Source organism: Salmo salar, chromosome ssa01, assembly GCF_905237065.1.
Source record: "Salmo salar chromosome ssa01, Ssal_v3.1, whole genome shotgun sequence".
In the NCBI taxonomy this organism is placed as follows: Eukaryota; Metazoa; Chordata; class Actinopteri; order Salmoniformes; family Salmonidae; genus Salmo; species Salmo salar.
The window spans coordinates 166,327,809-166,344,598 of NC_059442.1; the positions used below are offsets into that span (position 1 = coordinate 166,327,809).

The window sequence follows — 16,790 nt, forward strand, 5'->3', positions numbered from 1 at the left end:
CAACAGTAGATGTTGGTAGACAGAAGGTGCTCTTCATATAATTAATTAAAATGCCTTTATTTGTATGGCATGTTCAATGGAAACAAAGTTTAAAAACTCTTGACTCGTTTCGGCTGCATGGCCTTCGTCAGGGAGTACTTGAACCCAGGTCTGGAATATACCCCATCAGATTCCTCACGCTGCAATAATATAAACTCATTAATTAATGTGACCTACTTTTTTGTATTTTTTTTATTTACATGACATTTCAGTCATTTAGCAGACGCTCTTGTACAGAGCGACTTACAATCAATGCATTCATATGAATAGATAGCTAGGTGAGACTATGACATATGGCACATCGTTACATTATTAACACCATAATCAAATCTTAACCACGATCTTCTACTACTAAACTGATTGTGCCACCATGTTCCTTTTTTAACCCAGACATGAGAAAGAGCCTTTGCTACAGGAACTTCAACGGCACAACGTGTGAGAACGAGCTGGCCTTCAACCTCACCCACAAGATCTGCTGCTGTGCCTATAACGTGGGCAAGGCCTGGAACAAGCCCTGCGAAGCCTGTCCAACCCCCGGCACTGGTTAGTAGCACACGCATGCACGTACACACACACACACACACACACACACACACACACACACACACACACACATACACACACACACACACACACACAGACACACACACAGACACACACAGACACACACACACACACACACAGACACACACACACACACACACACACACACACACACACACACACACAGCATTATTCATGGTAAAAAGTGTTTTGAATGGCTTTGCTTTCCAGGTGACTATAAGACACTTTGTGGAAACATCATCCCTGGCTTCAAACTGGATATTGAAACTGGGAAAGCAGTGGGTGAGACATACTATTCTGCTCCTACTTAGTCAACTTGTATCCTTTTTACATGAACCACATTCACTTCTGGTCCTAAAAGAGTTATGTGGGGTCTCCCGAGTGGTGCATTGCCACTAGAGATTCTGGGTTCGAGTCCAGGCTCTGACGCAGCTGGCCACGACAGGGAGACCCATGAGGCAGCGCACAATTGGCCCAGCGTCGTCCGGTTTAGGGGAGGGTTTGGGCCGGCAGGGATGTCCTTGTCCCATCACGCACTAGCAACTGTGGCGGGCCGGGTGCAGTGCACGCTGACACAGTCGCCAGTGTGGCTGGCTTACGGTTTAAGTGGGCATTGTGTTAAGAAGCAGTGTGGTTTGGTTGGGTTGTGTTGTGTTTCGGAGGACGCACAGCTCTCGACCTTCGTCTCTCCCGAGTCTGTATGGGAGTTGCAGCGATGAGAAAAGACTGTAACTACCATTTGGATACCAAGAAATTGGGGAGAAAAATGGGTAAAACAAAAACAAAAAACAGTTATGTCGCACAGTACATGCATCTGTCTCTTCAGGTACTTGTAAGTATAAGAACCATCTACAGTGTGACTTAACTTTAAGTAAACATATGACAGATTTATTCAAATTCCGTTTGCTTCCTGTTTCAGATATTAATGAGTGCAGAGAAATTCCAGGTATCTGTGCTAGCGGGGTCTGTATCAACCAGATAGGGAGCTTCCGCTGCGAGTGTCCCACCGGCTTCAGCTACAACGACCTGCTGATCATCTGTGAAGGTAACGTTGAGGAAACATTCAGTCCCTACTTCTCATATTGATTGTAACGTTAAGGACATTTCAGTCCCTAAAGTTAGGTACAACTATAGCTGAAGAAACACCTCCTGTAACGTTAGGTACGACTATAGAGACACCTGCTGTAACGTTAGATACGACTATAGAGACACCTGCTGTAACGTTAGGTACGACTATAGAGACCTGCTGTAACGTTAGATACGACTATAGCAACACCTGCTGTAACGTTAGATACGACTATAGCAACACCTGCTGTAACGTTAGATACGACTATACCAACACCTGCTGTAACGTTAGGTACGACTATAGCAACACCTGCTGTAACGTTAGATACGACTATAGCAACACCTGCTGTAACGTTAGATACGACTATAGAGACACCTGCTGTAACGTTAGGTACGACTATAGCAACACCTGCTGTAACGTTAGATACGACTATAGCAACACCTGCTGTAACGTTAGGTACGACTATAACAACACCTGCTGTAACGTTAGATACGACTATAGACACCTGCTGTAACGTTAGATACGACTATAGCAACACCTGCTGTAACGTTAGGTACGACTATAGAGACACCTGCTGTAACGTTAGATACGACTATAGCAACACCTGCTGTAACGTTAGATACGACTATAGCAACACCTGCTGTAACGTTAGATACAACTATAACAACACCTGCTGTAACGTTAGATACGACTATAGCAACACCTGCTGTAACGTTAGATACGACTATAGCAACACCTGCTGTAACGTTAGATACGACTATAGCAACACCTGCTGTAACGTTAGGTACGACTATAGCAACACCTGCTGTAACGTTAGGTACGACTATAGCAACACCTGCTGTAACGTTAGATACGACTATAGCAACACCTGCTGTAACGTTAGATACGACTATAGCAACACCTGCTGTAACGTTAGATACGACTATAGCAACACCTGCTGTAACGTTAGATACGACTATAGCAACACCTGCTGTAACGTTAGATACGACTATAGCAACACCTGCTGTAACGTTAGATACGACTATAGAGACCTGCTGTAACGTTAGGTACGACTATAGCAACACCTGCTGTAACGTTAGATACGACTATAGCAACACCTGCTGTAACGTTAAATACGACTATAACAACACCTGCTGTAACGTTAGATACGACTATAGCAACACCTGCTGTAACGTTAGATACGACTATAGCAACACCTGCTGTAACGTTAGATACGACTATAACAACACCTGCTGTAACGTTAGATACGACTTTAGAGACCTGCTGTAACGTTAGGTACGACTATAGCAACACCTGCTGTAACGTTAGATACGACTATAACAACACCTGCTGTAAAGTTAGATACGACTATAGCAACACCTGCTGTAACGTTAGATACGACTATAACAACACCTGCTGTAACGTTAGATACGACTATAGCAACACCTGCTGTAACGTTAGATACGACTATAGCAACACCTGCTGTAACGTTAGATACGACTATAGAGACCTGCTGTAACGTTAGATACGACTATAGCAACACCTGCTGTAACGTTAGATACGACTATAGCAACACCTGCTGTAACGTTAGGTACGACTATAGAGACCTGCTGTAACGTTAGATACGACTATAGCAACACCTGCTGTAACGTTAGATACGACTATAGCAACACCTGCTGTAACGTTAGATACGACTATAGCAACACCTGCTGTAACGTTAGATACGACTATAGCAACACCTGCTGTAAAGTTAGATACGACTATAGCAACACCTGCTGTAACGTTAGGTACGACTATAGAGACCTGCTGTAACGTTAGATACGACTATAGAGACCTGCTGTAACGTTAGATACGACTATAGCAACACCTGCTGTAACGTTAGATACGACTATAGAGACACCTGCTGTAACGTTAGATACGACTATAGCAACACCTGCTGTAAAGTTAGGTACGACTATAGCAACACCTGCTGTAACGTTAGGTACGACTATAGAGACACCTGCTGTAACGTTAGATACGACTATAGCAACACCTGCTGTAACGTTAGATACGACTATAGCAACACCTGCTGTAACGTTAGATACGACTATAGAGACCTGCTGTAACGTTAGATACGACTATAGCAACACCTGCTGTAACGTTAGATACGACTATAGAGACACCTGCTGTAACGTTAGATACGACTATAGCAACACCTGCTGTAACGTTAGATACGACTATAGCAACACCTGCTGTAACGTTAGATACGACTATAGCAACACCTGCTGTAACGTTAGATACGACTATAACAACACCTGCTGTAACGTTAGATACGACTATAGCAACACCTGCTGTAACGTTAGATACGACTATAGAGACCTGCTGTAACGTTAGATACGACTATAGCAACACCTGCTGTAACGTTAGATACGACTATAACAACACCTGCTGTAAAGTTAGATACGACTATAGCAACACCTGCTGTAACGTTAGATACGACTATAGCAACACCTGCTGTAACGTTAGGTACGACTATAGCAACACCTGCTGTAACGTTAGGTACGACTATAGCAACACCTGCTGTAACGTTAGATACGACTATAGCAACACCTGCTGTAACGTTAGATACGACTATAGCAACACCTGCTGTAACGTTAGATACGACTATAGCAACACCTGCTGTAACGTTAGATACGACTATAGCAACACCTGCTGTAATGTTAGATACGACTATAGCAACACCTGCTGTAACGTTAGATACGACTATAGAGACACCTGCTGTAACGTTAGATACGACTATAGCGACACCTGCTGTAACGTTAGATACGACTATAGAGACACCTGCTGTAACGTTAGATACGACTATAGCAACACCTGCTGTAACGTTAGATACGACTATAGCAACACCTGCTGTAACGTTAGATACGACTATAGAGACACCTGCTGTAACGTTAGGTACGACTATAGCAACACCTGCTGTAACGTTAGATACGACTATAGCAACACCTGCTGTAACGGTAGATACGACTATAGCAACACCTGCTGTAACGTTAGATACGACTATAGCAACACCTGCTGTAACGTTAGGTACGACTATAGCAACACCTGCTGTAACGTTAGATACGACTATAACAACACCTGCTGTAACGTTAGATACAACTATAGCAACACCTGCTGTAACGTTAGATACGACTATAGCAACACCTGCTGTAACGTTCGATACGACTATAACAACACCTGCTGTAACGTTAGGTACGACTATAGCAACACCTGCTGTAACGTTAGGTACGACTATAGCAACACCTGCTGTAACGTTAGATACGACTATAACAACACCTGCTGTAACGTTAGATACGACTATAGCGACACCTGCTGTAACGTTAGATACGACTATAGCAACACCTGCTGTAACTTTAGATACGACTATAGCAACACCTGCTGTAACGTTAGATACGACTATAACAACACCTGCTGTAACGTTAGATACGACTATAACAACACCTGCTGTAACGTTAGATATGACTATAGCAACACCTGCTGTAACGTTAGGTACGACTATAGCGACACCTGCTGTAACGTTAGATACGACTATAGCAACACCTGCTGTAACGTTAGATACGACTATAGAGACACCTGCTGTAACGTTAGGTACGACTATAGAGACCTGCTGTAATGTTAGATACGACTATAGCAACACCTGCTGTAACGTTAGATACGACTATAACAACACCTGCTGTAACGTTAGATACGACTATAGCAACACCTGCTGTAACGTTAGGTACGACTATAGAGACCTGCTGTAACGTTAGATACGACTATAGCAACACCTGCTGTAACGTTAGGTACGACTATAGCAACACCTGCTGTAACGTTAGATACGACTATAGCAACACCTGCTGTAACGTTAGGTACGACTATAGAGACACCTGCTGTAACGTTAGGTACGACTATAGAGACACCTGCTGTAACGTTAGATACGACTATTGCAACACCTGCTGTAACGTTAGATACGACTATAGCAACACCTGCTGTAACGTTAGATACGACTATAGCAACACCTGCTGTAACGTTAGATACGACTATAGCAACACCTGCTGTAACGTTAGATACGACTATAGCAACACCTGCTGTAACGTTAGGTACGACTATAGCAACACCTGCTGTAACGTTAGGTACGACTATAACAACACCTGCTGTAACGTTAGATACGACTATAGCAACACCTGCTGTAACGTTAGATACGACTATAGCAACACCTGCTGTAACGTTAGATACGACTATAGCAACACCTGCTGTAACGTTAGATACGACTATAGAGACACCTGCTGTAACGTTAGGTACGACTATAGCGACACCTGCTGTAACGTTAGATACGACTATAGCGACACCTGCTGTAACGTTAGATACGACTATAGAGACACCTGCTGTAACGTTAGGTACGACTATAGCAACACCTGCTGTAACGTTAGGTACGACTATAGCAACACCTGCTGTAACGTTAGATACGACTATAGAAACACCTGCTGTAATGTTAGGTACGACTACAGCAACACCTACTGTAACGTTAGGTACGACTATAGCAACACCTGCTGTAACGTTAGGTACGACTATAGAGACACCTGCTGTAACGTTAGATACGACTATAGCGACACCTGCTGTAACGTTAGATACGACTATAGCAACACCTGCTGTAACGTTAGATACGACTATAACAACACCTGCTGTAACGTTAGATACGACTATAGCAACACCTGCTGTAACGTTAGATACGACTATAGCAACACCTGCTGTAACGTTAGATACGACTATAGAGACACCTGCTGTAACGTTAGGTAAGACTATAGCAACACCTGCTGTAACGTTAGATACGACTATAGCGACACCTGCTGTAACGTTAGATACGACTATAGAGACACCTGCTGTAACGTTAGATACGACTATAGCAACACCTGCTGTAATGTTAGATACGACTATAGCAACACCTGCTGTAACGTTAGATACGACTATAGCAACACCTGCTGTAACGTTACGTACGACTATAGCAACACCTGCTGTAACGTTACGTACGACTATAGCAACACCTGCTGTAACGTTACGTACGACTATAGCAACACCTGCTGTAACGTTAGATACGACTATAGCAACACCTGCTGTAACGTTAGGTACGACTATAGCAACACCTGCTGTAACGTTAGATACGACTATAGCAACACCTGCTGTAACGTTAGATACGACTATAGCAACACCTGCTGTAACGTTAGATACGACTATAGCAACACCTGCTGTAACGTTAGATACGACTATAGCGACACCTGCTGTAACGTTAGATACGACTATAGCAACACCTGCTGTAACGTTAGATACGACTATAGAGACACCTGCTGTAACGTTAGATACGACTATAGCGACACCTGCTGTAACGTTAGATACGACTATAGCGACACCTGCTGTAACGTTAGATACGACTATAGCAACACCTGCTGTAACGTTAGATACGACTATAGCGACACCTGCTGTAACGTTAGATACGACTATAGAGACACCTGCTGTAACGTTAGATACGACTATAGAGACACCTGCTGTAACGTTAGATACGACTATAGCGACACCTGCTGTAACGTTAGATACAACTATAGCGACACCTGCTGTAACGTTAGATACGACTATAGCGACACCTGCTGTAACGTTAGATACGACTATAGCGACACCTGCTGTAACGTTAGATACGACTATAGCAACACCTGCTGTAACGTTAGATACGACTATAGCAACAGCTGCTGTAACGTTAGATACGACTATAGCAACACCTGCTGTAACGTTAGATACGACTATAGCAACACCTGCTGTAACGTTAGATACGACTATAGCAACACCTGCTGTAACGTTAGATACGACTATAGCAACACCTGCTGTAACGTTAGATACGACTATAACAACACCTGCTGTAACGTTAGGTACGACTATAGCAACACCTGCTGTAACGTTAGGTACGACTATAGCAACACCTGCTGTAACGTTAGGTACGACTATAGCAACACCTGCTGTAACGTTAGATACGACTATAGAGACACCTGCTGTAACGTTAGATACGACTATAGCAACACCTGCTGTAACGTTAGATACGACTATAGCAACACCTGCTGTAACGTTAGATACGACTATAGCAACACCTGCTGTAACGTTAGATACGACTATAGCAACACCTGCTGTAACGTTAGATACGACTATAACAACACCTGCTGTAACGTTAGGTACGACTATAGCAACACCTGCTGTAACGTTAGGTACGACTATAGCAACACCTGCTGTAACGTTAGGTACGACTATAGCAACACCTGCTGTAACGTTAGGTACGACTATAGCAACACCTGCTGTAACGTTAGATACGACTATAGAGACACCTGCTGTAACGTTAGATACGACTATAGCAACACCTGCTGTAACGTTAGATACGACTATAGCAACACCTGCTGTAACGTTAGATACGACTATAGCAACACCTGCTGTAACGTTAGGTACGACTATAGAGACACCTGCTGTAACGTTAGATACGACTATAGCAACACCTGCTGTAACGTTCGGTACGACTATAGCAACACCTGCTGTAACGTTAGGTACGACTATAGCAACACCTGCTGTAACGTTAGATACCACTATAGCAACACCTGCTGTAACGTTAGATACGACTATAGCAACACCTGCTGTAACGTTAGATACGACTATAGCAACACCTGCTGTAACGTTAGGTACGACTATAGCAACACCTGCTGTAACGTTAGATACGACTATAACAACACCTGCTGTAACGTTAGATACGACTATAGCAACACCTGCTGTAACGTTAGATACGACTATAACAACACCTGCTGTAACGTTAGGTACGACTATAGCAACACCTGCTGTAACGTTAGATACGACTATAGCAACACCTGCTGTAACGTTAGGTACGACTATAACAACACCTGCTGTAACGTTAGATACGACTATAGCAACACCTGCTGTAACGTTAGATACGACTATAACAACACCTGCTGTAACGTTAGATACGACTATAGCAACACCTGCTGTAACGTTAGATACGACTATAACAACACCTGCTGTAACGTTAGATACGACTATAGCAACACCTGCTGTAACGTTAGGTACGACTATAGCAACACCTGCTGTAACGTTAGGTACGACTATAACAACACCTGCTGTAACGTTAGGTACGACTATAACAACACCTGCTGTAACGTTAGGTACGACTATAACAACACCTGCTGTAACGTTAGATACGACTATAGAGACACCTGCTGTAACGTTAGATACGACTATAGCAACACCTGCTGTAACGTTAGATACGACTATAGAGACACCTGCTGTAACGTTAGATACGACTATAGCAACACCTGCTGTAACGTTAGGTACGACTATAGCAACACCTGCTGTAACGTTAGGTACGACTATAGCTGTGCTTCTCTTTTCCTCATGAACTTTGATGTTGTTGTCATTTTTGGTTCTGCCAGAGTTGAATATGTATTCAGTTTGATAGTGGGGGTTACTATATTTAACAGTAGAATGTCTCTCCAGCAGTGTGTATAATAGTGGGGGTTACTATATTTAACAGTAGATTGTCTCTCCAGCAGTGTGTATAATAGTGGGGGTTACTATTTTTAACAGTAGAATGTCTCTCCAGCAGTGTGTATAATAGTGGGGGTTACTATATTTAACAGTAGATGTCTCTCCAGCAGTGTGTATAATAGTGGGGGTTACTACAGGTAACAGTAGAATGTCTCTCCAGCAGTGTGTATAATAGTGGGGGTTACTATATTTAACAGTAGAATGTCTCTCCAGCAGTGTGTGTAATAGTGGGGGTTAATAGAGGTAAAAGTAGAATGTCTCTCCAGCAGTGTGTATGATAGTGGGGGTTACTATATTTAACAGTAGAATGTCTCTCCAGCAGTGTGTATGATAGTGGGGGTTACTATATTTAACAGTAGAATGTCTCTCCAGCAGTGTGTATAATAGTGGGGGTTACTATATTTAACAGTAGAATGTCTCTCCAGCAGTGTGTATAATAGTGGGGGTTACTATATTTAACAGTAGAATGTCTCTCCAGCAGTGTGTATAATAGTGGGGGTTACTAGAGGTAACAGTAGAATGTCTCTCCAGCAGTGTGTATGATAGTGGGGGTTACTATATTTAACAGTAGAATGTCTCTCCAGCAGTGTGTATGATAGTGGGGGTTACTATATTTAACAGTAGAATGTCTCTCCAGCAGTGTGTATAATAGTGGGGGTTACTATATTTAACAGTAGAATGTCTCTCCAGCAGTGTGTATAATAGTGGGGGTTACTATATTTAACAGTAGAATGTCTCTCCAGCAGTGTGTATAATAGTGGGGGTTACTAGAGGTAACAGTTCAGACCGGTATCCCATTACAGTTTTTATGTCGCACCCAATGGTGTCCCCCCTCTTCCCCTCCTCCTCCTCCTCCTCTCTAATTATTTGTCTTCTGTCTTTCTCATTCTCTCTTTTTTACTCCGAGCCCCCGGGGTCACATACACTGTCAATGTGTGTTAGGCTCTGTTGGTCGGCCCGGCAACACAATATCTCCCCTCGGAACGGTCGGCGGTCACGATGTGGTCGACCTCCCGACCGTGGAAGTCAGGGGAGCCCGACATGTCTGACCGGTTTGTGTGTGGTGACCCCAAGAGGGAGAGTTATTGTGCACTAACTGCTAGTGGTTAGACTCTAACCAAGGAACAACACACAGAAAACCAATTATAGGTCTTTATTGGACTAGAAGTTCGCCTCAAAATCCCCAAAGGGAAAGAAATGTGATTGTGTGGAGACATGGAGAGAGGGTAAAAGGGAAACTAGTCATTCAAAAGGTTTAATTTAAGTCAGTAACTTAAGTACGTTTAAATGTTTAAATGCAAGGGGGGGGGCATATGTGTAATGTGTGAAATCAAACCAATCAGACATAAAGGTGTATTTCAGTGAGAACGTGAAGCTTTTGACAAATGTAACACGAGGAATTCTCACGTAACAATGGCATGAACGTGGCCTTGTGCACTGGATCATAATTAGATTTTGCTGCTTCACTGTTTAGCATGGCGTACATCACGGCCTCTCTTTTCCACATCATTTTGAGAAATGTATTTTTGGTGTTTTAGAGACATTTTAAACGCAACCAGATTATTTTTGTTGGGGGGGTTGTGGAAACCGAATTCTTCTCTCGTATGGATTTCTTCAGTTTGGCGTTACGAATCTAGTTGACACCAATCTTTATTTCCTTTAGGATAACTGCGGCGTCGGTTAGGCTAGAAAGCCTTAATAATGCCCCTCGAAAGTAACGGTAGTCATATAAGCCGTTTCTATTTTAATCCAACCCTTTCTGTTGTGATTTTAAATCTGTATTTGTCCTCTTCAATCATTTGTAAGGTATTAAGGTGAAAGTTCTATAATTCAGTCCTAGAGTGCCAATCATTTTATTCCGACTTGAAACATACTCTCTGTCTGTCTGTCTGTCTGTCTGTCTGTCTGTCTGTCTGTCTGTCTGTCTGTCTGTCTGTCTGTCTGTCTGTCTGTCTGTCTGTCTGTCTGTCTGTCTGTCTGTCTGTCTGTCTGTCTGTCTGTCTGTCTGTCTGTCAGTTTTTCTATATCTCTGTCTGTCTGTCTGTCTGATCTATCTGTCAGTCTGTGATCTGTCTGTCAGTCTGTGATCTGTCTGTCAGTCTGTGATCTGTCTGTCAGTCTGTGATCTCTGTCTGTGATCTGTCTGTCTGTCAGTCTGTGATCTGTCTGTCTGTCAGTCTGTGATCTGTCTGTCTGTCAGTCTGTGATCTGTCTGTCTGTCTGTCTGTGATCTGTCTGTCTGTCTGTCAGTCTGTGATCTGTCTGTCTGTCAGTCTGTGATCTGTCTGTCTGTCAGTCTGTGATCTATCTGTCTGTCAGTCTGTGATCTATCTGTCTGTCAGTCTGTGATCTATCTGTCTGTCAGTCTGTGATCTATCTGTCTGTCAGTCTGTGATCTATCTGTCTGTCAGTCTGTGATCTGTCTGTCTGTCTGTCTGTGATCTGTCTGTCTGTCTGTCAGTCTGTGATCTGTCTGTCTGTCAGTCTGTGATCTGTCTGTCTGTCAGTCTGTGATCTATCTGTCTGTCAGTCTGTGATCTATCTGTCTGTCAGTCTGTGATCTATCTGTCTGTCAGTCTGTGATCTATCTGTCTGTCAGTCTGTGATCTGTCTGTCTGTCAGTCTGTGATCTGTCTGTCTGTCAGTCTGTGATCTGTCTGTCTGTCAGTCTGTGATCTATCTGTCAGTCTGTGATCTATCTGTCAGTCTGTGATCTGTCTGTCTGTCTGTCTGTCTGTCTGTCTGTCTGTCTGTCTGTCTGTCTGTCTGTCTGTCTGTGATCTGTCTGTCAGTCTGTGATCTGTCTGTGATCTGTGTTTGTGTCTCTCTCTCTCTCTCTGTTCATCTAACTGCCGCTGATCATTCCGGCTGCTCTGGCTACCTGTATAATTGCTATCTTAATCTGGTTTTGTGGTGTGTGTGTGTATATTTGTGTGTGTGTGTGTGTGTGTGTGTGTGTGTGTGTGTGTGTGTGTGTGTGTGTGTTCCAGACATCGATGAGTGTAGCAGTGGGGAGAACCTGTGCCAGAGGAACGCTGACTGTATCAACAGCCCTGGGAGCTACCGCTGTGAATGCTCAGAGGGCTTCAATCTCTCCCCCATAGGAGCCTGCGTCGGTGAGACAACAGACAACTCCCACACATGCTACATCCCTCATGTACCCTATTCCCTACATATGTGCACTGACCAGGGCTCATAGGGCTCTGGTCAAAAGTAGTGCACTATATAGGGAATAGGGTCATATTTGGGATGTAAATGAAAGTGATTCTCACCAGTGTGTCTTTGTCCTGGTGTGACCTATCAGACCAGCTGTAGCTTTTTACTGTAAAAGTCCAGATGCACTGTGGACAGGCTGCGACCGCCAACACAATATTTACCAAATGTCTTGCCCCAGTGTGATCCTTGGCAGGCCCGGGGCTCTGCCTTGTAAAAAAGCACTAAGCTACATGTCTGGAGGATTACCTAATGCACCCTGTGGTCTTGACCTGGTCTTATCTGGAGGATTACCTAATGCACCCTGTGGTCTTGACCTGGTCTCATTCCCCTCTCTCTCTCTTCTTCTTCTTCTTCTCCTCCTGCCGTTGGGAAGACCGCAACGAGTGTTTGGAAATCCCCAACGTGTGTAGCCATGGCGAGTGTGTGGACATCCAGGGGGGCTACGAGTGCAGGTGCCACCACGGCTTCAAGGCTACGCCCAACCGCAAGATGTGCATGGGTGAGAACTTTCTAGAAAACACTTCAGGCTCTCGCTTTCAATGGAGGCCAATGTAATCAATCCCAAATTGAGACCATTCCAAAGACCATTTTCACCTTCTGTTTTGAAATATTGTGGTTGTCCTGAAATGTTTCTGCCCTTAGATATTTTTGCTTACTTAGATCATGTCTTTCCACTCCATTTGAGATAATTGACTGAAATATTTTGTAGTGTTACAACCATTATCACTTTTTCTGTCTGTCTCCAGATGTTGATGAGTGCGAGCGGTTGCCTTGTCGCAACGGAACCTGCAAGAACACAGTGGGCTCCTTCAACTGTCTGTGTCATACCGGGTTTGAGTTCTCACACCACAATGACTGCATGGGTGAGCACCACTGTCCCCTGGTTCATCTAAAGATTTCTTTCTACCAAGGAAGATTTTCCTGTCCCCCCCGTTCTAGGGATGTCCTTTGAGGTTTTACACCCCAAAGAAATACTTTATGACAAATACATTTTCAAAAATGTCTTTAGAAATAGAACTGCTACCTAAAGGGCATTAACTTCTCTTTTTTGGAATATAACTTGTATTCACTCTTGTATTGATGTGCTGTTTTGTGTTGTGGTTGGCAGATATTGACGAGTGTCAGACATCCTTTGGCACGCTGTGCAGGAAAGGCCAGTGTATCAACAGTGTGGGCTCCTTCCAATGTCTGTGTGAGGAGGGCTACAAGCGAACCCCCGATGCCAAGAATTGTATGGGTAAGAACTGTCCTACTATACTGTATGGGTTATGATCTGTCCTGCTCTACTGTATGGGTAAGAACTGTCCTACTCTACTGTATGGGTTATGATCTGTCCTGCTCTACTGTATGGATAAGAACTGTCCTACTCTACTGTATGGGTTATGATCTGTCCTGCTCTACTGTATGGGTAAGAACTGTCCTACTCTACTGTATGGGTTATGATCTGTCCTACTCTACTGTATGGGTTATGATCTGTCCTACTCTACTGTATGGGTTATGATCTGTCCTACTCTACCCTATGGATAAAAACTGTCCTGCTCTACTGTATGGATAAGAACTGTCCTACTCTACTGTATGGATAAGAAATTACTACTCTTCTGTATGGGTTATGATCTGCCCTACTCTACGGTATGGGTTATGATCTGTCCTACTATACTGTATGGGTTATGATCTGTCCTACTCCACTGTATGGGTTATGATCTGTCCTGCTCTACTGTATGGATAAGAACTGTCCTACTCTACTGTATGGGTTATGATCTGTCCTACTCTACTGTATGGATAAGAACTGTCCTGCTCTACTGTATGGATAAGAACTGTCCTACTCTACTGTATGGATAAGAACTGTCCTACTCTACTGTATGGATATGAACTGTCCTACTCTACTGTATGGATAAGAAATGTCCTACTCTACTGTATGGATAAGAAATGTCCTACTCTACTGTATGGATAAGAACTGACCTACTCTACTGTATGGGTTATGATCTGTCCTACTCTACTGTATGGATAAGAACAGTCCTACTCTACTGTATGGATAAGAACAGTCCTACTCTACTGTATGGGTAAGAACTGACCTACTCTACTGTAGGGATAAGAACTGTCCTACTCTACTGTATGGATAAGAACTGTCCTACTCTACTGTATGGATAAGAACAGTCCTACTCTACTGTATGGGTAAGAACTGACCTACTCTACTGTAGGGATAAGAACAGTCCTACTCTACTGTATGGATAAGAACAGTCCTACTCTACTGTATGGGTAAGAACTGACCTACTCTACTGTAGGGATAAGAACTGTCCTACTCTACTGTATGGATAAGAACTGTCCTACTCTACTGTATGGATAAGAACTGTCCTACTCCACTGTATGGATAAGAACTGTCCTACGCCACTGTATGGATAAGAACTGGCCTACTCTGCTGTATGGATAAGAACTGGCCTACTCTTCTGTATGTCGTTCACGGTGGTAGGCTACTTTAACATGAGGGGTACTCAGCTTTGTAACATATTTCTAATGTAATAAATATTATTAGAACTATTTTTGGGATAATATAGCTATTTTTGGTAACACTTAACAATGAGGTCACCTTTACAAGTGTTTTTTAAAGAGTTATTGTAAACTCTTACTGCTGTTTCTTAATGATTATTGCCATTAACCAAAGGTGAGTATGTCAAGGTATGATGGATAAAACATTTTCAAAACATTTCCATGCTAAAGTTCTGATATTTTAACCTGGTGTTTCACACGTTACCCTACTATTTATCCTCCCAACTCTTTTTCCTAATTTTCTCCAGATGTGAACGAGTGTATGATCTTCCCCGGGACATGCACTCCTGGAACCTGCCAGAACCTGGACGGCACCTTCCGTTGTCTCTGTCCCCCGGGCTACATAGTCCAGAACGAGCAGTGTATAGGTGAGGCTTCGTCTAACCCTGGCTACATCACCATGCTACATAGTGGTTAGAAAAAATGTATTTGACCAAATACAATGCTTTTTCTCTGTTAACAAATTAACAACAGACTTTCAGCATGCTTATAGAGAAGGGCACTCAACATGTACTGCACCGATACTAATGATTGAGGATTGGTTGGAAGAAATTGATAATACGAAGATTGTGGAAGCTGTGCTGTTAGATTTCAGTGCAGCCTTTGAAATATTATTATCATAACCTGTTGTTGAGAAAACGAATGTGTTATGGCTTTTCAACCTCTGCCATATGGTGGATTCAGAGCTATCTATGTAATATATCTCAGAGGGTTTTCTTTGTACCGCAGGGCAGCTCTCTAGGCCCTCTACTCTTTTCTATTTTTACTAATGACTTGCCACTGGCATTAAACAAAGCATGTGTGTCCATGTATGCTGATGATTCAACCACATACACCATCAGCAACCACAGCTAATGAAGTCACTGAAACCCTTAACAAAGAGTTGCAGTCTGTTTTGGAATGGGTGGACAGCAATAAACTGGTCCTGAACATCTCTAAAACTAAGAGCATTGTAATTGGTACAAATCATACCTTAAGTTCTAGACCTCAGCTGAATCTGGTAATGAATGGTGTGGCTGTTGAACAAGTTGAGGAGACTAAATTACTTGGTGTTACCTTAGATTGTAAACTGTCATGGTCAAAACATATAGGTGAAATGGTTGTAAAGATGGGGAGAGGTCTAGCCGTAATAAAGAGATGCTCTGCTTTTTTCACACCACACTCCACAAAGTCCTGCAGGCTCTAGTTTTAGCTTATCTTGATTATTGTCCAGTCGTGTGGTCAAGTGCTGCAAAGAAAGACCTAGTTAAGCTGCAGCTGGTCCAGAACAGAGCGGCACGTCTTGCTCTTCATTGTAATCAGAGGCCTGATATAAATACTATGCATTTCACTCTCTCTTGGCTGGGAGTTGAGGTAAGACTGACTGCGTCACTTCTTGTTTTTACAAGAAACATTAATGTATTGGAAATACCAAATTGTTAGCATAGTCAACTTACACACAGCACTGACACACACACTTATCCCACCAGACATTCCACCAGGGTTCTTGTCACAGTTCTCCAGGTCCAGAACAAATTCAAGGAAACATACAGTATTATACAGAGCTATGAGTGCATGAAACTCCCTTCCATCTTATACAGCGCAAGTGAACAGCAAACCTGGTTTCAAAAAACAGATAAAGCAACACCTCACAGCACAACGCCTCTCCCCCATGTGACCTACTTGTTGTGTGCATATACTGACATGTATGTGTAACTGATAGATTCACACACACACACTATATGTTAATGTAAATTGTAAAGTATTTTGTCGGGGACGTCTTTTTCGTTATGTGTCACAC

At 43.0% G+C, this 16,790-nt stretch overlaps 1 protein-coding gene across 1 annotated transcript in view; it reads left to right on the plus strand.

Moving 5' to 3' along the window:
• Nucleotides 1-16,790, plus strand: part of fbn2a (fibrillin 2a) — a 213,954-nt gene that overhangs the window by 166,943 nt on the left and 30,221 nt on the right. Inside the window, exons 41-48 of the mRNA XM_045693798.1 lie at nucleotides 430-582; nucleotides 814-885; nucleotides 1,523-1,648; nucleotides 12,241-12,366; nucleotides 12,840-12,965; nucleotides 13,213-13,329; nucleotides 13,575-13,703; nucleotides 15,259-15,378. Of these exons, the coding sequence (XP_045549754.1) occupies nucleotides 430-582; nucleotides 814-885; nucleotides 1,523-1,648; nucleotides 12,241-12,366; nucleotides 12,840-12,965; nucleotides 13,213-13,329; nucleotides 13,575-13,703; nucleotides 15,259-15,378 (969 nt within the window). The remainder of the gene's footprint in view (nucleotides 1-429; nucleotides 583-813; nucleotides 886-1,522; nucleotides 1,649-12,240; nucleotides 12,367-12,839; nucleotides 12,966-13,212; nucleotides 13,330-13,574; nucleotides 13,704-15,258; nucleotides 15,379-16,790) is intronic.